Source organism: Delphinus delphis, chromosome 17 (genome assembly GCF_949987515.2).
Source record: "Delphinus delphis chromosome 17, mDelDel1.2, whole genome shotgun sequence".
Lineage (NCBI taxonomy): Eukaryota > Metazoa > Chordata > Mammalia > Artiodactyla > Delphinidae > Delphinus > Delphinus delphis.
The window spans coordinates 71,989,711-72,016,839 of NC_082699.1; the positions used below are offsets into that span (position 1 = coordinate 71,989,711).

Sequence of the window (27,129 nt, forward strand, 5' to 3'; positions counted from 1 at the left end):
GCCCACCCTCCTTACCTCTCCTGGTCTAGCCAAACATCATTCCTGGTGATCCCATAGCCTCTGTGCTAACTCTGTACTTGCACTTATCACATTCAAAATGTAACTTCACCTTGCCCTTTACATGTCCCTCTAATTAGACTCTGAAATCTCGAGGCCTTGGCATTGTAACCCTGGCACTTAATGACAGTGTCTGACCCTTAGCAGAGACTCCATAAATGTCTGCTGAGCATTACTGGACACCCAGTGCAGCACAGAACACATCGTAGACTCTCAATAAAGATTTAGTAGGCTAAGCGATGCCACTTTAGAGATCAAGGGGTAAAGGCTTTACAAACCATTGTTCCAAGACTTTCATAGTTAATGTGCAAAGAATTTCCTGGGGAGGTTATTAATAATAAAGACCTCCTCAGAAATTTGGATTCAGAAGGTCTGGAATCAGGATCCATTCCTCTGCTTTTCAAACAAGCTCCCCAGTTGATTCTAGAGCAAATGTCCCCATGCCTTGCTTTGAGAAACTCCGCCCTCATTAAGCTTCCTAAAAAGATGATACTTGTCGCTCTGATTAATTGTATATATTCATCTTAAAACCCAAAGAAAACGGGTTTCTACTATTCTCACCATCTGACACTTCTGAAAGTTGGGTTACAAATTGACTCTTTGGATGAAAGTCTTTTGTTCAGACATTATAGGTTAGTCCAGTCCTGGACCGGTTAGTCCAGTCCTGACATCTCAGCCCAAAAAGCTGAGCACACGTGCGAATCTGTGGTTAACCTCGTGTGAGATGCGCCTGTGCACAGCCCCATAGCTAGAGGGAAAGAAGTGGGTATCTTAGAAAAGTTTTAGACAAATATCATTAATTTATAAGAACTAAAGAATAAGGATTTCTCGGGTGACCTCAGGACCCAATTTTCTAACTATCAGGTTAAATAAAAGTTAGCTATACCAGATGCTCGCCCCTAGAAACCTCGAAGGCCAGGAAAGGAAGGGAAACATCGCTCAGCGTGACAGTAAATCAATGTTGGCTGGAGTCCAAAACAAAATAAGTCTTCACTAAGCCGCACTGTGATTTCAGAATTAACAGAAAAATTTCATAAATAGGGCAACAGGGTGTCAAGAGAGAAGGCCAGTAAACTAATTTGAATTACAGACCTCAGCCTCCGAACTCTGGGAGTCGACCTCTGGCAGCCATATTAAAGTGAGGGTAATTAACACCATCCATCTTGCAAGGGGATGGAGATTTGCAGGCTGTTTGAGATTCTGTGAGCACCTCACCCAGACCCCAGTCACCCTTCGAAATATGCTGAACTATGGCAGTCAGCATATAGGGGGATCGTTAAGTGGGTGGGTGAGAGATGGTGGAGAAATCACAGTTTGTAACTGAAATCATTTCACGGGCAGTTTGCCAGCTCTTTGGGAAACTCTAAGATAAAAGCCTTTTAATATGGGCTATTTATGAAGTACAGTGCTATGAATCTATAAGAGCCCTTTAAAAACTACTTAAAAATTGAAAATTCATATTATTTCCTATGTCTTGCTGCCTTAAAAACTAATTCTCTCTATTTTGGTGTAGGAATTTAGGAGACAGGTTAATACTACTATCAGATCTTAGCAGGAATAGAAAGTATTCTTCAGGACAAATAATCAGGACCTTTCTTGTACATAGTCACTGCCATCCATTACTCAGCAGAAAGCATTCTCAGATATCAGACTGTGGTCGTCTTTGTACAGATGATGCTAACACAGGCAACACTTACCAAGTGCAGGTGGTGGCTTTGAAAGAGTTGGCAAGGCTGAGAAGAAATGACTTGACGACATCTTGGAGGAAAAAGAGAAAGTATTTTTAAATGCCCAAAACTGGAATGAAATACAGGAATCAGAGCAGTAATTTGGGAAACGGTTACTTACAAGCAATGGTTATCACCAAGGAGCATGTGAAGACACTGGCTATGATTCCTCCCAGAAACCATCTGAAACAGTAGGATTGCTCAGGCTTAGCAAACTAATTGTATATTTCCAACACATAAGATGTTCTTTTAGATTTACCATAGATGGATGATTTTAGGATTTACTATAAAACTACAGTAATAGAGATAGTGCAGTATTGGCAAAAAGATAGAGATATAGATCAATGGAAAAGAATAGAAGTTCCAGAAATAGACCCATACAGATACAAGTTAAGTGATTTTTTAACAGAGGTGCAAAAGCAATGCAATGGAAAAAGGAGAGTCTTTTCAACAAATGGTGTCAAAATAATCGTTTAGACACATGCAGAAAAACGAACCTATACAAAGACTTCACACCTTAACACAAAATTTAACTCAAAATGAGTCATAGACTGAAATGTAAACCACAAAAGTATAAAACTTCTAGGAAAAAAAAAAAGGAGAAACTTTGTATGCCTACTGCTTCATAACCTTGACAAAAGAGGGTGTTAGACGTTTGGGTTTTCGTCAATCTGATGGATGATTGTATCACACAGTGGATTTTCTTCTTCTTGAAGAATAATATTTTTATAGCTTTTGTGCTCAAAATATGAATATGGAAAGAGATTGCAAATAAATACAAAGACGAGAGGAAAATGTCACCAAAAAACTCCCACCGCCCTGAAGCATTCACTATTAAATTCTGACAAATATCTTCTCAGACATCTCTTCATAGGCATTTTAAAAACTTTTAAAAGTTGAGCTTTAGCAAATGTACACTAAAGCATATAAAGTGCACATTTTGGGTTTTTTAAAAATATAAACCCTCGTAATCACCCAAAGCAGGAAATAAAATATTTCCAGCAACCCATAAGGTTTCCTTTGTTGATCTTTCCCACTTTATCCCCCCAAATTAACCACTATTCTTACATCTATAGTAACTGATTGGTCTTGCCTTTTCTTGACAATCATATAGACTCTGTTGTCATCTTTCACTTATATAATATCCGTGAGGTTCATCCATGCTGTTGCCCATAGGAATAGTTCTTTTTTAAAAAAACAGTTATTTACTTAACTACACTTTTTACTTTAGAATAACTTTAGATATACAGAGAAATTGCAAAAAAGAATACAAAGGGTTCTCACATACCCCACATCCATTTCCTCTGTTATTAGCATCTTACAGTACATGGTACCTTTGCTATAATTATAAGGAGCCAACATCGGCGCATCACTAATAACTCAACTCCACACTTCATTTGAACTTTACAGTTTTTCCCTGATTGATCCATTTTCCAGCATCCCACATAGGATATCACATGACATTTAGTCATTATGTCTCCTTAGGTTCCTTTGGGCTGTGACGATCTCTCAGACTCTCCTTGGTTTTGATGACCTTGATGGTTTTGAGGAGCACTGGTCAGATAATGTGGAGAGTGTCCCTCAAGTTGGGTTTTTCTCATGGTTAGACTGGGGTTCGGAAGACCCTAGAGGTGGAGTGCCATTCTCATCATATGAAGGGTACATGCCATCAACACTACTCATACCTTTTGATGTTGACCTTCATCATCTGAGGTACCATGTGTCAGTTTTCTCAACTGAAAAGTTTCCTTTTCCCCCTCTTGCCAAACACTACTGCTTGGAAGCAAGTTTCAAAAGGTAGCTCAAACTCAAGTGATGGGGAGTCAATTTCTCCTCTTAAGGGAGGAGTTTCTACAGAAATTAACCTAAGAGGAACACTTTATTAATAGTCCTATGAAATAAAGAAAAGTTTCCATGATCAGCAAAGTCTGGGAAAAGCTAAGTTAAATAAAGCTAAACAGGTTTCTTCACCACATTATTTCACTGAGACTTTATTATGCTAATACACATTGTGATCCTCCAACTTGGGATATATAATGCAGAATTTTGCAAATGTATTTTTAACTACAGGACTCCCCCCAACCCCTTTGTGTTCTTCTGGTTCCATTATGATCTAAAAATACTTCTCAAACCTCATAATTATCTGGGAAGCTGTTTTAAAGTATGGATTCTCACTCGATCTAAATTGGTATCTCAAGGGATGGGATCCAGGGCTTCGTATTTAAAAATACAACTCCCCCAAGTGGTCCATGGGATGTGAGATACTTGATCATCAACAGGAGGGACTTGAGAGGAAGCGGCACTTAGTGACTGGAGTTCAAGGACCACAAAGACCCCAGGAGGTACCATTCATCCCTGTTTCATTGTTTCAACAAATATCGATGAGGCCCTAGCACAGTGTCTCTGTCCTCAAGGAGCTTGCAATCTTATAGGGAAAGACGGATCATTAGCATTTAAACAAGTGAACACATAATAGGTCAGTGGTGATAAAGGCTCCGAAGAAAAGCCAAGTGAGATGTGTGTGATAGAGAATGGTATTCTATTTATACAGGGTTGTCAGGGAAGGGCTTTCTGACAATGTTTGTGACATTTGGACAGATTTCAGAAAGAATTAAGGGCACAAGTTATTGTTTCTCCAGAAGAAAAAGACTGTAGTAGGCAGAATAAATAGCAAGCACAAAGGCTCTGAGGCACAGGTGGGATTAGCTCAGATGGGACTTGATCACCGCCCTGGAGACTTGGGCAAGAAAAGAATAGGAAGGACACGCTGGACAGAGGGTAGAACAGAAACGTGCCTATAACCAGGCAAGAGCGTTATGTCCTCTGAGATGTTGAGGAGACATTTTATGTGAGGATATAAAAATATAATGGGAAAGATGGAGTCCCAATGGGACTCCATTGTGGGACTTCACATGCCCTTGAACTCCAAGTAGGGTTACTTAGACTGTATCTGTAATAGGGAGTCACTGAGGATTTAAACGAAGGATAATGCATGGTAAAAATCCAATTTCTAGCAAGATCCACTGCCTTTGATATGTCTTGTGAGATAATGGGAGGAGGGAGGTGATAGATAAAAGGGCAATGGACAGACAAATGAACAGATCTTAACCACAGAGCTACCTAAAACGCTTTGCGGAACAAGGTAAGGAAATCATCAATCAATTACAGCTTCATTAATTATGAAACACAACCACATAAACAAAAAATCTGAATTACCTTGCACAGGCAGAGATAATTAAGCATGCAGCAAACAGAGTTGCTTGAAAGGAGACCTCTCCTAACAAACTGGTTTCTAATAGGAAAAATAAAAAGAAATGAATTAGAACTCAAACACATGGTTTTCAAACGTATGTCAGCTCAAGTAATTTGTCATAAGTAATAAGATAAAATTATCAAATGTTGTACAGGGCCATTTATTACAAATTTCCTGAAAATGATCACTTTTGTCCTATCACTAAAAAAATAAATGATTACATTACATAAACAGTTTGGGGCTTGCCTTTTACTTTAACGTTGGGGAAAGGCTTTTTAGAATGTATGCTAATGTCAGAAATCTAACTGGGATGATATTGATAATAATATTAATGCCTCAAATTTGTGGAGTGACTTATGATTCACAAAGAGCTATCCTACATCAGTTCATTTCATCAACACGACAAAAGCCTGAGGCGGGAACCATTATCACAGTTCTGCAAATGAGAAGACCAAATTTCAAATGATGAAATTCGTCCAAGGTCACACAGCTATGAGGTGCTAGAGCCAAGATTGAAAAACCACATCTAGCCAGAACACCATGTTTTGCCTAAAATGGGGCGGGGAAAGAGAATGGCAACGTGGCATGCTGGGAGTCTCTAAAGGGCAAAAAAAGAGAATAAATATTCGGAACTATCTGTCCTTCTGAAACTCTTTGCTATCGTAAAATATTTCAGTGCTACTAAGCCACAGTGGAAATGACTGCAAATCCTCCAGAAGTTATAAATGGAAGAGTTAAACCAGTTGTGACCCTGAGTATTATTCTAATCACCTAAAAGAAATCAGAGCTAGTTTAAGGATCGCCACATAAAGATCTAAAGGAAAATAGAACAAACCTCAGCTTAATCTTTGCCAAATGCTTCAAAAGCTCAATTTTTGTTTAAATAGTTGTTTAAAACTTGGAATGACTTTGAGTTATGAACGCGTTTATTTTTGCCATTTGTGCTCTGAATGGAGGTCGAGTCAGCTAACAGAAACCTACTTAGTCCACAATGCGGGCAGAACACTGGAGACTGGCAATGCAAAATATAGCAGTTGTGAATGACATCACTGCAAGTGTACAGTATTTCATGTATACTGTGATTTAGATAAGTTATTGTGGGTTCAGTTGAACACTCAACCATCCTTCTAAAGTATGTTTCTATTCTTAGCTTCCTCTGATTTCAAGTAGAATTTGAAACCCATTTTCTCACAGAAATAAGTCTAGCTTGACTGCAAAGGTCACTAGACTTGAATATTGAAGGAAAATTGGGTTTAAATTCAAGTTCTATAAAGATATGCATTGTGTGATTGTGGACAAGGTGTTCATTGATTCATTCCATCAGTAGCCGCTCACGTAGCATTGATTTTGGCTTAGTTCACGTGTAATCTCCTTGAAGAAGCCTTCCTGGATGCCTTCAACTCCCCCTTGGCCCTTAGCTTCTCCCTCTTTATAATCCCATTATACCTTATGCCTGTCTCCATCAACAACCTTTTCACACTGAATTAAAATTGCTGTTTTCTTTCTCTACGATTCCCCACCAGACTATTGAGAATAGCCAGCATCTATTGGCTGCTCTTTGGTGGCAGTGCCCATATTTTCCTTGGGAAGCCCCCTCTCCCCTTCTCCTAGTACATGGTGCCCATGGACAGACTGATTTCCCTCCCAGTCTTTGATCCACTCCAAGCCATTTGGAGCTTTACATATTTATTGACAAAGGGATTGGTTTTGCCATGTAAAGGGGACCCTTCCTGAACCAAGAAAGCCTGCCCTTTGGTCCTAACTTGAGAAGCCAATAATCTCCTTCTGCTGGCCTTGAACATGGAAAGTTGTAGGTACAGAGCCAGCAGGAACTACCATGGAGTAGTAAGTAGCATTTTAAAGAGTGAAGCTGACACAGAAGAAAAGAGACTTGTACAGACTGACAGAAACCTGAAATGTTTGCCTGGAGTTTTTAATAATATGAAGCAATACATTCAATGATTGATTAATCCATTTTGAGTTGGATTGCCATCCGCTGGAACTCAAAAAGCCCTGAGTGATAAAGATGATGCCATGCATGCCTATATCCCTAGCATATGAACCATCACCTGAAACAGCCTGCACGCTCAAAACCTACATGCGAAGGAGATAAAATAGAATCAAATGGAGACCTTGTCCACTCAGGGCTTCATAGACGGGTGAGGCAAAGGAAGATGGCGTCAACAGAGAGATAGATACCCGGTGCTGTGTGCTATGGCGTCTCAGGGAAGCCAAGTGTTACCTCAACGCCCCAGCAGGGGGCAGAGAAGGCCCCACAGAAGCGGTCTCCTCTGAACTGTACCTTGAAGAAAGAGCAGGGGTCTTCCAGGTATAGCCCGTGGGAGACATTCTAGATACAACACAGAACATGTACAGAGGCTTACTTGGCCTGTCTGATCTTGAGTATTCTTATCTGTAAAATGGAGGTAGCACACTTAACTGGTCCACCACAGTCATGGAGCCCGTGCTCTGTGCCAAGCACTACCTGGGTAAGTTTAAAATCTACAAATGCCTAAGATATGGTGCCCATCCTGAAGGAGCTCACAGCATGATGGGTGAGATACAAAAGTAAACATGCAAGAGCAGTGCAGGAAATGGGTATGGAGGAACACAAAAAGGGGTCACTTAACACCTCTTCCTCAGAAAACAGGGTGGACTCCCTGGAGGAGGTGGCTGTGAAGTCTTAGTGGGTGTTGATCACCGGGGAACTGTCTAAAAAATAAACACTGCTTTCTCTGTCATCCCAACACCTTGAAAGGGAACTAAAAAACCCTCAACACTTATCTAATAGCTGCACTGGGACAAAATAAAGCAGAGCATATTGGTCTTTGGGAGTAGAAGTGGTCAGTGAAATAAATATTCATGATCTGGGGAAGGCAAACAAAGAGAAGGTATTATTTTTCCACTTAACCTCAATCTTATGTAATCATAACGTCACATTTTTGAAGTGCTTAGTATACAGGATGCTAAGTGCTCGACACGATTATTTTAGTCATTTACAAGGTAAGCACTATGGTTATCTCCATTTACAGATGACAACGTGAAATTTTGCAGGGTTGGGTAAACTGCTTCTGAGTTCCAGCCAACAAATGGGCACTGGACTTTGAACCTTGGCAAGCTGAAGATAGAGCCTGGAGGCGACACTGTGTGCAAACATGATTAATCTGATATTAGCAAGCTAGAGATTAAGGGAGATGCCTGCTGAATTTATTTCAGATGTACTACTGACAGGAAATAACAATGCCTGGATATCTTTTGACTTTCCTTGCTGGGGGCATAGCATGAAAGGACGTTCTTTTCTTTCTTCCCTTCATTTTCTTCTTATAGTGTATGTCAAATGCACAGCTAAGTATAAAGATGATAACAGTGTACACCTGTGTATGCACGACTCCGCTTTAGCCAAACTTAACATCTTGCCAAACGTCTTCAGGGTTTTTAAAAAATAAATAACACTGCAAATCCAGTCCTTCTGGTGCCTCAAAGATGACACCTCCAAATCAATCACCTTCTCTGCGAATGCATCACATGGGCACAGGCTGATACCAGCGCCTAAGGGGATATAGTCATCTTTGGGCCCTGAAAGGAAGAATTATTTGGGTGTGGCAAAGATTTAAAAAAAAAAAAAACTCACTTGGATTATCCAAAATGTTTTCCTGCAAAGGTTCAGAAGCTGTGAACTGGGACCGAGGAGGCAGGTTGTGGGAGTTTTCTCCGGGACTCCGAGAGGTGACATGGCTGGAAAAGGAGGTTTTCACAGACTCTGCATTTAGCTTCTCCGACTCCCAGTTATCCATCAGTGAACAGTCCAAACCACCTCCTGGAAGAGCAGAAGGGATCAGTGCTTGTGTGTGTTTGTATGTGTGTGTGTTTTCGGTGACTAATGATCATAACAATAGTCTCAAGAAGGACAGAGAATTGGAACTGAACGAGCAGAGATATTTTTTTCCTAACCTCTATTTTCATGGCATGTCTGGATCATAAAGTGACTAAGGCAGCCCACAGGTGACAGCCCCAGAGAAGATGCCAAGCCAGAGTTTCGGAAGGGGAGCCAGGGTAGAGGGGAAGCCAGGGTAGAGGGGAAGGCAAAAGCTTCATGAGCCCCGGGCGGGCGGATCCGTTGATTCATTCAATGCAGAATTATTGTATAACTGCACACAGGACACAGCTCAAGAGGCTGGGAGTCGGAAGCCAAAGTAGATACTGCTGTGCCCCACTCACAGTTGGAGAGGGACAGGCACAGAAGCCCACAGCTAAGAGGCAACGAGGTCATTGCTATGTGGAAGCCTGGCAGAAGGTGTCCAGATGGAGCCTAGGAGGGAGTGTGTGAGTGCTGAAGTGGAAACTTGAAGGATGAGTAGGAGTGCTTCCAGAGAGACAGCAGGAGGAGGGCAGGCCAGGCAGAGAGGAGAAGGAGGGAGAGGGGGAGGGGAGAGGGGGAAGGGGGAGGGGGGAGGGGAGAGGGGGAGGGGGAGGGGGGAGGGTAGAGGGGGAGGGGAGAGGGGGAGGGGGAGAGCAGAGGAGGAGGGGAGGGGGAGGGAGGGGGGAGGGGGAGAAGGAAAGACATCAGCCTGGGAGAGAACGTGGCAGGTTCCCAGAAGAGGGAGGCCTCCTATGTGGTCAGACAGGAAGTCCTGGAAGATGGTTCTGGCTGGACTGCTAAGAGGGGGTCAAATCACAAAGGGCCTCATGGGTCACACTCACTCAGGAGCTAAGATTTATCCTGAGGGCAACTTGGAGCATGAGTGTAACAGGAGGTACCTGGTGTGTTGAAGTGCTCACTCAGCAGTGAGAGATGGGAGAGAGGCCCCTCCCCGTTTTGGAAGCTGGGAATGACTGTGGAACTCCAAGAGACACTTGGGGTCCTCATATAACAGTGCTTCTTAACCAGAAGTAATTTCTCTCCCCAGGGGACATTTGACAATGTCTGGAGTCATTTTGGGTTGTCACAACTTGAGCAGGGGAGAAGGGATGGGGTGTCACTGGTATCTAAGGAAATAAAACCCAGGGATGTTGTGAAACATCCTATAATGCACAAGACAGGCCTGGATACTGAGCTAATGAACTGATGCTTCTGGACATGGGAATTCCTGCCAACCCTGCAGGTTGCCTCCCACCCTCCCACCCACAACTTGCTGCCTCTTGACAAAGCAATCTGCAGAAGCATCCCTGCTGGTTGCCATAGAAAAAGGAAACAGTAGAAAGTGAAACATGCAGAGCGTCCAGTAATGATCAAGTTGCAGACGAGGTCCTGGACCTTGTTCATTGCAGCACTATTCACAACAGCCAAGTTATGGAAACAACCCGAGTATTTACCAATAGGCAAATGAGTAAAGAAAATCCTGTCATTTGTAACATTGTGGATGAACCAGGAGGACATTATGCTAAGTGAAATAAGCCAGTCATAGAGAGACAAATACTGCATGATTCCACTTACACATGTGGTGTCTAAAATAGTCAAAATCAGAAAAGCAGAGAATAAAATGGTGGTTGCCAGGAGCTGGGGGGAGGGGGCTATGGGGAGTTGTTCAACAGTTATAAGGTTTCAGTGATGCTAGATGAATAAGTTCTAGAGGTCTGCTGAACATAGTGGCTATAGGTGTCAATGAGGTATTTTATGCACTTCAAAATGTGTTGAGAAGGGTGATCTCACTTTTTGTTCTTAGTACAAAAAACAGACTCCCCCCAAAACCCCCGCAGAAACAAAAGACTCCACAAAGGGACACAAGGAAACTCTGGGAGGTGTTGGATGTCTGTTGCCTTGACTCTGGTGATGGTATCAGGGGGTTTGCAACTGTCCAAACTCATCAAAGTGTACACATTAAATAAGTACATCTGCATATATCAATTATATCTCAATAAAGCTGTTTTAAAAAAAGAGAGGAAGCTATGTGGTCAAATTAACATGGAAGTGAGAAGGAACTGGTAACTTTCATGGCTGATTATATATTCATGAATGGCACTGAACTAAGATCTGGGGAGATATGGTTGAGGATGTGAGAAGAGTAAAAATATTCCTGTGCTGTCGTCCAAGGCTGCTCTGTTGAACTTATGCTTTGCCACTGAGAGTGAGATGAAAGAAAAATGTATCTCGTGTAGCATACTGGAAATATTACACAGAATTTTCTGCAAGAAGAGCTGACATTAAAAAGAGAAACCACAAAAGAATCTTAAAAAATGATCAAGGAATTTTCATCTCTGAAAGGACAAGGTTTGCCCCCAATTCACGCTTCCCCTCACTGACATTTTTTTCCCTCTAACCTTAATAATAAATGAAAGAATCATAATGCAGAAAACATTTCAGTAAATAGTTCTTTGGTATTATATTTGAAGATATTAATTTCATTCTGTTCCTCCTGATTTATTTAAATGCAGGGTAGTTGACTCCTGTTTGAAAAGGAGGAATCCATTTCTCCCGAGCACATTCCCTATCCTTGCAATGTAGAATGGGCATTTGTTTGCTATAGAGGGAAACACAAAGTGACATACAGATGTTGCCATTAAAGATATTTACGGAAGAGGCGCTAGATCAAGAGAAAATCGCAGACCTCAGGCAAGGGTGCCTTGTCTGAGGTCATCTTGTCTTTCTTTCTTGGGACTGGCAGAAATAGAGCGGGAAGTCCTGATTCGTCCTCCCTGCACGAATCCTAGATCCTCTATCAATATGACTCACGGGCTCTGGGGATGCATCCCAAATTGCAGTATTGGGTCTGGGGAGCCACAGAATGCCATGGCTAAAGAATGAATTGCAGCTAATGAGGAAAGGTATCTCGACACAGCTGTGGAAGGGGTGAGCTAAGGATAAACAAAATAGGCAACAACAACAAGAAAAACATTTTTAGCCTGAAAAATGAAGCAAAAGGAAATCAGAGGAAGTAAGTTTTGATTGCATCCATGGCCCAGAGAGAAAACAGCAAAACAATTTAATTTTGAATTCTTCTCTAGTCTTCTAACTCGGCGATGTTTCCAGAGAAAAATAAATTGCTGATAAAAGTCACGGGGCTTTGGGTAAATCCGGAAAATAAGAAGTCTGGGGAAGATTTGATTACAATTGACAGCAGAAATGAGAGCTTTCAAAATCCTGTGTGTGCGCACCCGGGGTTGACTAATTACTGATTTGGAGGGGGGTGGTTTGATTTGTTATATTTAGAAGATATTTGGAAACCATGAGAATTTTAACAAGATACCTCATGCACATGCGGTGCTGCTGTGGTCCAATTGCTTTAAGGTTGTTTGGACATATTTTGAAGAGGCAACTATGGGAAAACAAGATGTTGATTTACAAATATGTGAAACTCTGCCTTTAGAACAGTGATTCCCAAACTTTAGGCATCCAAGCATCATTTTCCTGATTTTTGCCACATCCCGGAGCCTTCTTAACTCCTAGCCATTTCATATTTTCTTAAATTGTTTCACTTTAGTCTTTTACTTTAAAGGAAACTTTATATCAATCATTTAAATGTCCTAAAGAAAAAGTAAATATAAAAACAAATACAGGGCTTCCCTGGTGGTGCAGCGGTTGAGAGTCCGCCTGCCGATGCAGGGGACATGGGTTCGTGACCCGGTCCGGGAAGATCCCACATGCCGCGGAGCAGCTGGGCCCGTGAGCCGTGGCCGCTGAGCCTGTGCGTCCGGAGCCTGTGCTCCGCAACGGGAGAGGCCACAACAGTGAGAGGCCCGCGTACCGCAAAAAACAAAAAACAAAACCAAATACAGTGAAAATGAGACCTTATTTAATTTGCACTAAATACTTTTGTAGTGGAGAGCTCTGAGTCTGTTCTTTGTTAAAAGAGAGAGTAGTGAGTGTTCAAGAGTCTTAAAGCAACTGGGGCTCCCATCTGAGCCCTTCTCCTTGGTTTTATGAGAAAGATGGTGAGATCTGGAAGAGTCAGAGCTTCTGTCTCACTGAGAGATTCAGCACTCACTACTGTCGTGTCCTAGAGGCGTCTGCTGCCTCACCCACACTTTGGGAAAACGTTGCTTTAGAACCAAGAAGAGGCTTGCCCCATGTGTTCCAGAAAGTCAGCCTAGGACCAAGAGATGGATGTTCCAAGTGCATAAGATAGGTCAGCAGAAGCCAGCCACTACTGCCGCAGTGCTACCAATGAAAGGAAGATGCAGCCCACCCTTAAAAGTCAAGGGGGTTTTGATTGTGTTGTATACTAGTATACAGGAAAGAACGGTGAGATTAGGAGAGTCATGAAGTACTGGATTTGGAAAAACCTGGTTTTTATAAAACAGAATGGAATGAAAGCCTAAGCCCCAATATTGCTGACTTTGCCCCCTGAAATAACAGAACTCTATTGAGACAAGCCCTTGGCAACACGAAGGTCACGGAAGAAAAAGTAAGCAACTCAGGGCTGAGCTGTGATTCCTTTAGGGCAGAAGAAGGGCAGGCCCCCAACCATTACCAAACACCACTTTTGTCAGGACCGTTGCAACATGCAGTGTTCCTGCCCCTGCTCTGGCACCTTATCGTTTTGCTTAGGACCTTGTTGTCTTTTTACCAACTTAATTACTTGAAATGCTAATATAGCCTGTCTCTTTGCTGTTTCAAGGCTGTGATATATTTTCCTAGTGTTTCTGGTTTTTAAAAATAAATAAGGTTTAATTTTTCCTCCAGAAAAAGAAAAAGTCATGAGTCCAAATTAGGCAAATCCATGCAGACAGGAAGTAGGCTAATGGTCTGCTAATGGGTAGGGGGACAGGAAATGGGGCATGCCTGATAACGAGTACGGTGTTTCTCTTTGGTGTGATGCAAATGTTCTGGAATTAGAAAGTGGTCATGGTTTCATAACCTACTTTGTGAATATACTAAAACAATCACTGAATTGTACATGTTAATATGGTAAACTTTATGGTATGAATTATATCTCAATTAAAAAGTAAGGAGGGCTCCTTCTCACTGTAGGTATCCGTGCCACAATCTGTCCGGGATGCCAAGAGTTGGCAGGATCACCTCTAGTTGCCTTGTTCTTTTTTTTTTACCATCTTCATTGGAATATGATTCTTTACATTGTTGTGTTATTTTCTGCTGCATTCTAGTTGCCTTCTGATGGAAGATGCCGTGCATAACTTTTTTACCAGAGACGTCTTTAAGGCTGCAGGACACTTGACCTCTTTCGCAAGCGGCACACCCTTAGTCATTTCTTTATATGCTCTTCTTTCATGGCATCATGCTGTTCTGGTCCTCTGCCTGAGAAACTTTCCCCACCGTGCCTGTCCTGGGTGTAGCACGGTGAGCACATACTCAAGATTCCTCGGTTTGAGGCCAGCCTATGCTACTTACTAGTTGCACGGCCCCATGAAAAGGATCTAATCTGCCTTAGCGTTCCCCTCGGTAAAATGGGGATAATCATAATACTCTCTCCATGTTGTTGCAAATGGCAGGATTTCCTTCTTTTATAAGGCTGAATAACATTCCACTGTATGTATATGCCACATTTTCTTTGCCCATTTATCTGCTGATGGACATTTAGATTGTTTCCATATCTTTGCTATTGCGAGTAACGCTGCAATGAATATGGAATGCTGATAACTCTTTGAGATCCTGATTTCAATTCCTGTGAATATATATCCAGAAGTGGGATTGCTGGATCACATGGTAGTTCTATTTTTAATTTTTTTAGGAGCCTCCCTACTGTTTTCCATAGCGACTGTACTAATTTACATTCCCTCCAGCAGTGCACAAGGGTTCCCGTTTTTCCACATCCTCACCAACATGGAAGAACCTGAAGCACATTGTGCTATGTGAAACAAGCCAGACACAGCGGGAGAAATGCTGCATGATTTCCGTAGTCCAAATTTCAGTTCCACAAGATGAATGAATCCTAGAGGTCTGTACAGCACCGTGGCTATAGGTTACGATTCTGTGTTGTATACTTAGAACTTTGCTAAGAGGGTAAATCTTACATTGTGTTCCTAACACACACACACACGCACACAACTAATACTCGCGCATAGACTTTGGAGAGAAGTGATGACATAACATAATGGATTTGTTGCAATGATGCTGGTCCATAGCGCTCATTACTATCAGGGATAATTATTACCGGAGCTGCTGTTTAACCTCCTAAATCCCTTTCTTAACTCTCCTTTCTGCTCATCCACTTGTTTTCCTCCTTTATTCCAAAGACCTCTACTACTTCTCACACTGGCTTCCAAATCGATATCCAGATCCTTCCTCACTCCTGACCTCTTTTCTTACACTTCTAAACCCCTACTGGCTATCTGTCCACTTCCCATAAGTACAACAAATTAAACTCACAAGAAACAGAATTCAGGGTCTCTTTTCCTGACCCCAATCTGTTCCTTTTTGCCTTTTTATAGCTAATTCATATTGAGCAGGACACCAGACCCTGTACTAATATGTCCTTTCCATGAATTATTGCATCTCATCCTCACAGCAATTCCACGTTACTATTTTTCTTATTTTATATACATAGAAATAGAAGACCAGGATTGTTAACTAACTTCCCCGAGAACACTCAGGTTGGAGAAGGTGATTCAAGGACTTGAATTTAGGTCCGTTCAGCTCAAAAGCTCATCTTCCTCATAACTCGGCCCAACTGTCTTCCAGGCCTTGGTGACAGGCAGAACTTTTCACACAGTTCTCTGAATTAAACACATCCGTTTTCTTTGATTCCTCCCACTTTCTCATCACTACATTCGATCTGTCACCAGCGTGTCAATTCTACCTTGAAAAAGATTCCTTCAATCTCTTCCCTCTATTTCCAGAGCCACGGTCCCTGGTGTGCCAGCTGATTTTAATTGCCTCTGAGTTCCCACTAGGTACCTCCATCCAATCTTCACTTCATGGCGCTGTAAAGGCAATCTTTAAACATCTAAATCTGATTGTGTCATTGCCCTGCTTAAGAGCCTTCTACCAGCAGATGTAAGCTATTAGATATGGAATGGATAAACAACAAGGTCCTACTGTGTAGCACAGAGAGCTATATTCAGTATCCTATGATAAACCACGATGGAAAAGAATATCAAAAGGAGTGTATGTGCAAAGCAGAAATAGAGACACAGGTGTAGAGAACAAACTTAGGGACGTCAAGGGGGGAAGGGGGTGGGATGAACTGGGAGATTAGGATTGACATATATACACTACTATGTATAAAAGAGATAACTAAGGAGAACTTACAGTGAACTCTACTCAGTGATCTGTGGTGACCTAAATGGGAAGGAAATCTAAAAAAGAGGAGATATGTAAGTATACGTATATATGATATATACGTATAAATGATTAACTTCGCTGTACAGCAGAAACTAACACTATATTGTAAAGCAACTATACTTCAATAAAAAATAATAAAATAAAATAGGCTTCTAAAATATCCTTGATTGATTAGACAAAATCCAAAGTCCTCAACACGGCGCAGAAGTTTCTTCAGATATCTTCAGTCTATCATTCCAGGCTCACCCGCCACATCCCTGCCTCTTTCTTTTATCTTTGTCCTGTTTATACATCCTTGTTATTGTGGGAAACTAGGATACACTCAGTTTAATTACTAGTTTGTTAACATAAGGAATTGTTTCTTCATTTAACAAGCACGCTATTTTTTTAACTGAATCTAGTGTAACACACACACACACATTCACAGACAAAAACTGGTGAAATCTTCATGGTCTGGCATCAATGCCAATTTCCTGGTTTTGATAATGTACTACTGAGTAAGTTTTACCAGCGGGGAAGTTGGGTGAAGGGTATACAGGTGCTTTCTGTATTATTTATTTTTCAACTTCTTATGAATCTGTAATTACTACAAATCCAAAAGCTTTCACAAAAATAATATAGTATTTGAGCTGTCTGCCCAGGAAGCAGGTTGAGAAAAATAGTGGACACGTAAGGACCATATCTTTAAATACTTATGTGGTTGTGTTATGTGAGTCCTCTTGCTTTGCTCTTTGGGCCTGGGCTATGAGGTATATGCTGGAAAGGAGAGGAAAACCCTTACTGGCAACAGAGCAAAGGCTGGGCTTTCAAACTAGACAGACCTAGGTTGAATTCCAACTCTGCTGTTTATAAACTAAAGGAACATGGGCAAGTTACTTAACCCTGAACTTCAATTTTATCATAATGATAATAAATATGATAATATGACCTAATTCCTAGAGGACTTTGAGGTGTTTAAACATGATAATGTATATAAACAAGGTAATATATAAATAATAATATAATACATAAATAACATAAACAAGACAGGATGTAAAGTGCTTAGCATATAATAAGCACCCTTGACTGCTCTCTTTCTTTCTCTCAGCCCACGACAGCCAAATCCTGTTGGCTCTACCGTCAAAGTGTATCCAGAATCCTTCCCATTCTCACCGCCACCCTGCTATCATCTTAGTTCAAGCTGCCATTCTCTCCCACCTGAGTCACTCTAACACCTCTTCACTGGTTTCCTTGCTTCTGCCCTCTATACCTACCTCACCTCTAACCTGAACACAGCAGCCAGAGCTATGCTGTCAAAATGTAAGGTGAATCACGTTATTCTTCTGCTCAAAATCCTCCAGCGGTTTCTCCTCTCACTCGGAGCAGAGAGCAAAGCCTTTGAAATGGTCTCACAGGTCTCATCGTCCTTCCGCGGCTGCTCCACCCATACACCTCTGAGATCCTGACCTCTCTTCTCCCCTCACTCACTCAGCCCCTCGCAGGCTCCTAGGCCAGAACCTTTGACCTTGCATTTCCTTTGCCCGATTGTTTCTCCCCAGATGCTTCACTCCCACGTTTAAGTCAGTGCTCAAAAGTCACTTTCAGGAAGGCCATGCCAGTCACCCCACCGAAACTTGAAATGCCCATCACTTCCTCCTTCGCTGCCCCACACTTCTTACCACTTTCCAGCATGCTTCGTAATTTAGGTCATTGCATTCCTTGTCAGGAATGCAAGTTGCGTGCGAACAAATAGTTTTGTCTGTTTTGTTCACCGATACGTCCCAGTGTGTAGAACGATGCCTGATACCTAGTTGGCCCTCAATAAAATCTTCCAAGTGAACAAATGAATGAATGAACAAATCCCAGCATATGAACAACAGGAGCGAAGTGGCAGAACTGAGGAAGAGCACGGTGTTCAGGAAACAGCGCAGATCAGTGTGATCAGAGTCCAATGCGTGTATGTAAGGGACCTGGTCTCCCTCCTCCCCTTCCCGGAAGACATCCTGAAGAGCCCTCAATACCCCAGGCCTCCACTGCGTTGCCCCCATACTCTCCTCACCATTGGTCCAGGACCACATGGTTGCTACTTCCCTTTTGGAAATTTCACCATGGAAAAAGAGGTTCAGACTCACCATTTTCATTGCAATGGTTTGTTTCCAGCCTCCTGACCCCCTCCAACCAGACGTCCTCATTGGGGGAAGAGTCAGCATTACCAAAGGTGTTTCCATGCAGCCAAGATTCAGAGGCACTGAGGTTGAAGAGAGAAGAAAAAGAACGGCGGATTCTCTTTTTCTTTCTAAATATTCTGGAGAGAAATGAAAGTACCAAGTGAATAATGAGTAGGAGTCAACTCAGGGTCAAAGCGGAGAATTTAGTGAAAATGGACGCACAGGGCACATCTCTACCACCCAGGTCCGTGAAGCTCATTTCATTTGTTTCCTCCATTAATTCCAGAGAAGTTTCTTAAATTTCTGTGTGTGCCAGGTGCTTGGATCAATGTCAAGTATATTGAGATAAAAGACAAAACCTTGGGTCAAAAAAGTTCATAATCTAGTATGGGAGAAAGGCAAAAATAATGCAGATACGGCTAATGCTTTCACTGACCTCATCATGTGCCTGGTGTCTTTCTTAGTGATTTACATAGAGTAACTCACATTATCCTCAGAACAGCCCTGTGAGGTAGGTGCTACTGTTACCTCATTTCTCAGATCAGGAAACTGAGGCACAAAGAGTTAAAGAACTTGTCTGAGGTCATACAGCTAGTAAGTGACATAACACGGGTGCAAACCCAGGCAGTCTGGCTCCATCCTCTCTGCCCTGGATTACTGTGCTCTGTGGATGTGTGTTCTAACCGCATTAACCGAGGCTGCTTTGAGAGTACCAGGAGGGGTATTGCTAATCTGGAGTCAAGGGAGCCTTTCTGGGGTATATGAACAAGAAGTCTCATATTGAGTCATGCTAGGAAATGAGTCAGGAAAGGTAAAAAGAAGGTGGATAATGAATAACCTTGACTGTTATGTGAAGGAGTTGGAATTTAACATAAGAGCACAGGGAGATCACTGAAGTATGTCAAGGGGAAGGGGGTGGGTGGTGATGTGATTTGGTAATTGCATTTCCAAAAGATTTTGATTCCCCACACATCCACACTCCCAACCATCCATCTTCTACCTTGTAATCAGTGTTATCTTGCTAAGGATGAGTCTGATAGTTTGTCAATAGCTCCTCTTTTATCTACAGAATAAAGCCCAACCTTCTTAGGCTGGAATGTAACCTCTTCAATCCAGCCCTGCTTCTGGGCTTAGTCTCCTCTCTTGGGAGAGCAGCCCTTTCCACCCTAAGTGGTAGCCCTCCCGAACTATGTGCCATTCCTCTCACTTTGTATCAGGGTATCTTAGAACTCCATGCCTGTTCCCTCCTCTGGAAGTCCTCTTTCCTACATCTATCTTAACTAGCAGCCTGTGCCTCTCAAGACTCAAATCAATCATCCTCATCTCTAAGAAGCTTGTATTAACCCGTCGCTCCAAATAAAATGGGCCTCCTTTCCTTCTCCCCTCTGCTAACCTCTATCAGGCTTCACTCCCAGCACCTGTATGGCTTCATTACTTTCTTTTTTTTAATTTAATTTTATTTTTTAATTTTTATTTATTTTTAATTTTTTTTTGGCTGCACTGGGTCTTCGTTGTGGTGCGTGGGCTTCTCATTGCGGTGGCTTCTCTTGTTGCGGAGCACGGGCTCTAGGCGCGTGGGCTTCAGTAGTGTGGCTCGCGGGCTCTAGAGTTCAGGCTCAGTAGTTATGGCGCGTGGGCTTAGTTGCTCTGCGGCATGTGGGATCTTCCTGGACCAGGGATCGAACCCATGTCCCCTGCATTGGCAGGCAGATGCCTATCCACTGCGCCACCAGGGAAGCCCAGCTTCATTACTTTCCTTTGTTTTCACGTCGGCCACCCCTGCCCCTTATGAGCCTGTGTGTTTCCACCAACTGGAGCAGTAATGGGCTCCTTATAAACGATGTTGAATGAACAAATGAATGAATGAATAATTAACGTTTGGGTTGGACTTCAGATCCTTGTACCTAACCTCCTCTACTTACTTGACTAAGTTCTCCTTGTACAGGACACTGGTCTGGGAGGGGCTCAGAGTTGTGTTGCCATCTTTGTCACAGAGAAAACTGTCTTCGGTCCAGATGTAGTAGCCATTGGTGAGGAGTCTGGGACTTCGGCGACAGGTAAGGTGGGAATCTGTCAGGGGATCTATGGGGCAGCAGTCAAAGGGACTGTTGCCATCCAGGAAATCACAGACAAAACCAAGGAGGGGATGAGAGAAGACCTTTCAATCTCTGTCCGGTTCATCCAGGCGCACAAAAACCACATTTCTAGTCGCTGCGAAGGAAAACCAGCTCTTTGCATCCCCGGCTACCAACTACTCCTGCACCTCTGAGACGGCCTCTCTTAAACTTCTCACTTTCATCTCTTTACCTGCGAGACAACTGAGCTACAGCACATTTAGTGTTTCTTTCTGTTTCAAACACTTTGATGAAAACTTAGGGCTAATCAGTTTCTTCACCATATGATACCCCTCACCCTTGGAAGGAAAAAAATTGCAAAACAGCCTACCTGGGATGTTGGAAGCTCAGAGCCTGCTCCAGCCCACCCTTACTTCAAATAACCCTCTGAATGCTATATCCTTACTCTTGTCACTCTAATAGATAAATCACAGCTACACAACCACCAGACGTATATGAATTATAGGAGAACATGCAGTCAAAGAGATCTTTTTGGCTTTTGCCAATTTCCCTCAGGTCAACCACACAAATGATTGCATAGTTACCCTCCCTGATTTGCTATCCAGGGAAGTCTTCTACTTAGTTGGGTGAGTCTGTATATGTCTTAGGTTTGAAAAACAATCACATGTCTGTCTGGTTGAAAGGCAACCTCATGCCTCATGCTTCACTGAAATTCTGAAAAATTTTTTTAAGTTTAAAGCTTATTCATGCTGTATATAAAATAGATAACCAACAAGGACCTACTGTATAACACAGGGAGCAATATCAATATTTTGTAATAACCTATAAGGGAAAAGAATCTGCAAAAAATATATATATTCTGAATACATACAACTGAATCACTTTGCTGTACACCTGAAACTAACACAACACTGTAAATCAACGATACTTCAATAAAATATTTAAAAAATAAACTGGTGCTATCAAAGAAAAAAGCCTATTCACAACTATTACATGCACTGAAGTTAGCAAAATACTATTTTAAATGGATATTATTTATGGAAAACTTACTACGAGCCTGGCCCATACTTCACACTTTATCTGCTTTTCACAAACCTCCCTAAAAGCTAAGTATTATTATCTTTATAGTACAGCAGGAAAAAAAAAAGAGATGCAGAAGGGCAAATAAATTGGGTATTTTATACAGCTAGTAAGTGGCAGAGTTAAGATTTGAACTCTGGTCTTTCTGACTCTAAAGCATGCGCTCTTTCCATGTGACCTGCCTGTTCATCTTTGACTGATGCATTTGCTAGTGGTAGGAGGCCTAGAATTTACAAAAGGGGACAGGTTCTAATATCAAAGCATGATCCCTTTATACCACTGGCATGTTTCACAAAATGCTAGAGGAAACATTGGCTGATGCCTGTGTGAGGAATAAAAGACAGACAGAGAAACAGAAAAAAAGAAAAGAAAAAAAAAAGTAAGGAATGAAAAGAAAAGAGACTTCACTGCAGAACGTGAACAAAATGGTAGATTCCACAGGTTTTAGTGGAGCATGACATTTGGCTGGCTTGTGTGCTGGTATAGGCCCTTGTGGCTCTTGTAAAGCGAGACAGTAAAAGCATATTTAAGAGAAGATCAATTTGAGAAAAAGTAACCACGCATCGGTATTCGGTAGTTTCTCCACTCACCAAACAAACAAACCATTCACGTTTGCCCACACACTCACCTCCCTCCCTCCCAAACTCCATTTATTAGGTTAGGCAAGTTTGCAATTTGTATGTGCATGGGACTGGAGATATATCTCCATACCAAAGCTGGATGAAACCTAAAACTAATATATATACCCCGCACTACGTGGCTTGCGGGATCTTCGTTCCCTGACCAGGAATTGAATCTCAGGCCACAGCAGTGAAAGAGCCGAGTACTAACCACTGGACCGCCAGGGATTTTCCAATATTTTTAAGCCAAGAATACAACAAAATAACGCATACAGAAAGAATTTGATTGATTTTTCTTGCGAAAAGCCCCATGGAATACCTTGGGAAAATGCATGGGGGAGACAGCTCTACAGCGTATTCTTTCTCAGACCGGGAAGAATCTGCATAAGGAAATGAGAGAGAAGTACAAATTTATCACACTGCATCAACATGCATGATTGCAAACTGTGGACGGTGTGAATAGCTGATGTTCCAGCCTCAGCAGAGATTCCAAATGGTGCAGCCATCCAATGAATCAGGACGAGCACAACTTGCCACCAGGTCTCTACAGGCAGCAAGACATAATCTAGGGGCTTCTATCTCCTGTCTCTTCTCTCACTCAACTCTCCTTGAGAGGTTCCTTAGTTCGGATGAGGCAATGATATGCCATTAGCATCAAACTGACTCATGAAAAGGAAGAAGAAAACATCTTACGTGAAGCTGTCCCAAACCCGAATCAATTACCCAACGTTCTGGTTATTTTAGCTTACTCAGTCATTTGAGGAATTCAATCATCTGCCTAGATTCTCGCTCGTTAGTGCATTTGAAGGCACTTCTATTACAAAATAATGAGCAGAAGACGAGTGGTGGAAAAAAATAAAGTTTTGTTTTATATAAATGATTTTCCAATGTATGACGCCTGTGAGTATTCTTAATTAAAAAATAGATCATGCATTCATTCATGTTCCAATTTAACCAAAGGCATGGCAACAGATTTCAACTGGGGAGAGTCGTAGTTGATTAATATTCTAAACTTTAAAGCAGCATTTTATATTGCATAGTAATGGTGTGAATACTTCTAATAGACAGGTTCAGTGAAACTTGGTTCCATTACTGACAATAAATATCTAAGACAAAGAAAGGAGTTTAGACTTTCAGATTGGGTTGGTGGATTTGAAGGAGAAAATTGTAGGAGTGTGAGGGAGGGTAGAAGCAGGGTTTGGGGAGAAAATAACAAGAGGAAGGAAGAAATTTGAAACCACTACCGTTTGAACAACGCCCACATTTTCTCCAAGTAGCTATCAAAATCATTCGGTATTTTTTTACAGACCAACCGTTTTGCATCTTAATAGTAACTGATAAACAATCCCCTTTCACATTTATGCACAGGCATCAAAAAATGGTGATTTTTTTTTTTCCTACTAAAAGGAAAAATACCACATTTCTCTCAAGGAAAGAAATGAAGTCAAAATCATTGCCAAAGTGAACACTGGCATTTAAGAAGCACGAGCTACTGACAGATGGTTAATGGTATGAGTATCAGCAAAATCAAAGCAAGGAAATTGCTAAAAGAAGTCTAATCGTTCAAAAGATAATTGCGTAGAGCAGTTCTACATTTACTTGCTACTGGTGTTGACATCAGTTGAGATATTCGGTTCATCTTGGGAAGGCTGCTTGTTCAAACTTCACAGATTTTCTGCAGAAGACATTAAAAAAAGGTGGATTACGTATTAAAAATAGAAAGATGAAGTCAAAACAGATGGCATCTACTAATTGCACTAGTCAGATTTGTTTACTGAAAGAGTACAGAGATCAATGGGATTGAAGGCAGGGTTGAAGGGCCACTGAGGTTGTGTCTGCCTCTACGATTTTAGATTACATTTTCCATTGTGTTGCTCAGTGCATCTAAATAATCTTTTTCTCTAAATAAGCACAACATTTTATTCAGGAAGGCTAGACTTACAAAGGTTGACTTGTAATCAAAATAAAATAATAAAAATTATTTATTTGATTAAGAAATCAGAAAAGAAAGATTGGTTCTAGAACCCTCTAAATAGATGTATTTGTATTTTCATCATCCAACACACATCAACTTCATTATCAAGTTCAAACAATGCTAGGGGGTTGGTGTCCAACACCCAACACTTCAAATCATTGACAGGTAGTTACAGAGAGGGCTGGTGGTCTTTTCCAGTTGCTACTACCCTGGACATTTCTAAGTAGCATAAGCAGCATTGCACTAAAAATAGTATGTCACTGGGCAGATTTCAAAACTCAGTGCTCCTGAACATATAATTTACTTTCTCAGCTACAAATTAAACACATATCCAAGTGTGTAGATTAGGTAAACTTTGATCACTTACCACTCATGACATAGATCTACTTTCCAATGACTATTAAACTTTGTGTATATCACTATCCTAGTAGCATAGTAAGGTAAGACTAAATTCTTTTCTGATTCATCACCTCTATCCATGCTTTTCAAATGTGATAACTAGTAATAGGTTGTTTTCGTAGCTGTCACACATTAAAACAAACCCAAATAATTCTATAAGTTCAAATTGATTCTTTCAATAAACTATACACAAAACCTGTTAGACAATATAGATCCTACCTTACAGAGACCTTAAGAGAAATCAGGAGAACTTTCTGGCATTCCTTGGAAGATCTCTAAGTCAAAGCAGACATTCATAGATTTTAATGGCTTGGAATATAAAATAATATTTTTTGCTCTATAACATAATAGTATGTCACTTGTCCTTTCACTTTTTATCCAGCCCAAATTACCCTATGTTAGATACTCCCAATCATCAAGTTTAATTTTAAGCCAACAAATTGCATAGCAGAAAGCAAGGTCTTACTGCTACATCTTACAAATAGTTATAACAGGCTGCAGTTAACTAATAGTTAATCAAGTATTAGTAACACTGAAAAAGACTTCAGTTGCAGCTCTAAGACTTTTCAAGAAACAGATCGCATCTACCAGTTCCATCAAAACAACTCATCTGTACTGAAAAATAATCTGCCCATACGTATTCCTTCCAAAGAAAGTTCCCAGTCCCTTCTTCCTATTGATAAATAACAAAAAAAATTACTGAAATATGAAGTTTCCTGTGGTTGAGAGAGGAGAAATCCAGGACTTAGCAGTTCTTCGGCTGAAAATAGCGTCAGCGTATCAACAGGTGCAGAAGTCTGTTAAGAAAGGAAAATCCCACCTTGTCCTCCTTCTAAAAGATGGCTGCACACATTGCCCTGTGCAGGCCGTTGCAGAGAAATTTTGCCTTCGGCAGCCTCTTGTTCTTTTGGCTGTTTCCTAGAATAGAAGAGCTCGTAGTTCTTGGGAAAGGCAGCCTACAACTGCTCTTGTTTTCTTTTAAAAAACAGCCTGAGTAACCGTTCTGCTGAGAGGCAGAATGAGGTCATACTTCCTGTGGGGCTCATGTCAGTGGCATTCATGCTGAGGAACATGGTGAAGATGAAAGCTGTCTTCTGGACCAGCAGTGGGGGGTGAATCAGACCCGCTGGATACATCACAGTCACTCGAGGGTTGCTCTTCTGAGCTAACTCGTCATCCCAGCTGTGAGAACATAAGGAAAACTTTCAGAGAAGCAGCACCTTGCTTATCATCTTCTGGCTATTTTCAGTATGAGTGTAGTACATAGTGCTTTGTCCAAATCATTACTGGTGATCATGCACTGATGCTATTAAACTGAGAATACTATCAAGTACCAGAGCGTGATCTTCTGAAAATGTCCACAGTGCCAGTAGGTTGATCCACCAAAGGTTGGACTTTCCAAGAATCTCTGTGAGTGGCATTCAAAATTTTATATTTATATGTTTGTAGAGCTAAAGAGCTGGATGCTACTGTTGGGTTCCTACAAATCTCTGCTATTGTCAGTGATAAAAGAAATAGACATTCCAGCAACGCTGAGATGCATTGGGTAATGGAGAGTCACACAGACTGAGATCCAAACCCTGTCTGCCATAGTAGCTGTGACCTCAGATTTATGACTTAATCTCTTTGAGTTGTAACTTTCTCAATTATAAATTTAATGGCTTGGTGCATTAAATGAGATAAAAATAATGAGAATTGAGTCCTTAGCTCAGATGTGCAAGATGGATTCCTTATTTGTTTTCTGTAAATCAACTTCCCTTCTGAGGTACCAGTCGTCAGGCTGGCAGAAAAGTTAATCTCTTTCTTTCTTGGGGTTTCCTTCCCCCCTGAGGTTATGGCCAAAGGCAGGGAGGGTCCTCTGTAGAACACCCCCAGGCAAGGGAAGCTGTTAGGAGGCGAGCCCATCTAGTCTGTGGTAGGCAGTTTTTAAAGATGGCCCTCAAAGATCCTTATGGAATTCCCTCCCCTTGAGTGTGGGCTGAAGCTAATAATTTGCTTCTCCTAAACAGAATAAGACAAAAAGGTGATGGGTTGCCACTACTATGATTAGGTCACAAAAGATGGCAGCATCTGTCTTGCTGGGCTCTCTGTAACCTTCTGGGCTTACACACTTGGATGGAGCAAGCTGCCATGTTGGAGAAGCACACGTGGCAAGGATCTGAAAGTTGTCTCAAAATCCAGTGAGGAACTGTGGTCCTGAGTCCACAAGCCAAGAATGCAGCCAACAACCACTGTGAGCTTGAAAGTAGGATGGTGGTTGCCAGGGGCTGGGAGGAGGGGGAAACAGGGGAGTGTTGGTCAAAGGATACAAGGTTTCAGTTATGAAAGATGAATAAGTCCTAGAGATCTACTGAACAGCATAATACCTGAGGTAGCAATAGAGACTGCATTTTTAACCAGCTCCAGGTGAAAACGCTGCTGGTTCATGGACTGTTTTTTGATGGGCAGGATGCTAGTGAATGCATTTTGGGCAATGCTAATATAACTTGGTGCGTGTGATGAATTAATTTAAAAATACTATAAACAATAAATAAACACACCTGCATCCTTATTTAAATCCTTCAAGTACTCATGATCTCCCTTCCTACCTAAGCCTCACCCGCCTCTGGTATTCTGT

General features: G+C 41.6%; 1 protein-coding gene across 1 annotated transcript in view; it reads right to left on the bottom strand.

Moving 5' to 3' along the window:
• Positions 1–27,129, bottom strand: part of TMEM71 (transmembrane protein 71) — a 46,929-nt gene that overhangs the window by 8,531 nt on the left and 11,269 nt on the right. The window contains exons 4-12 of the mRNA XM_059995210.1: positions 25,333–25,694; positions 23,738–23,813; positions 22,458–22,518; positions 20,286–20,468; positions 18,328–18,500; positions 8,669–8,854; positions 5,001–5,076; positions 1,906–1,967; positions 1,755–1,815 (exon numbers count right to left, since the gene is read on the bottom strand). Of these exons, the coding sequence (XP_059851193.1) occupies positions 1,755–1,815; positions 1,906–1,967; positions 5,001–5,076; positions 8,669–8,854; positions 18,328–18,500; positions 20,286–20,468; positions 22,458–22,518; positions 23,738–23,777 (842 nt within the window). The 5' untranslated portion in view covers positions 23,778–23,813; positions 25,333–25,694. The remainder of the gene's footprint in view (positions 1–1,754; positions 1,816–1,905; positions 1,968–5,000; positions 5,077–8,668; positions 8,855–18,327; positions 18,501–20,285; positions 20,469–22,457; positions 22,519–23,737; positions 23,814–25,332; positions 25,695–27,129) is intronic.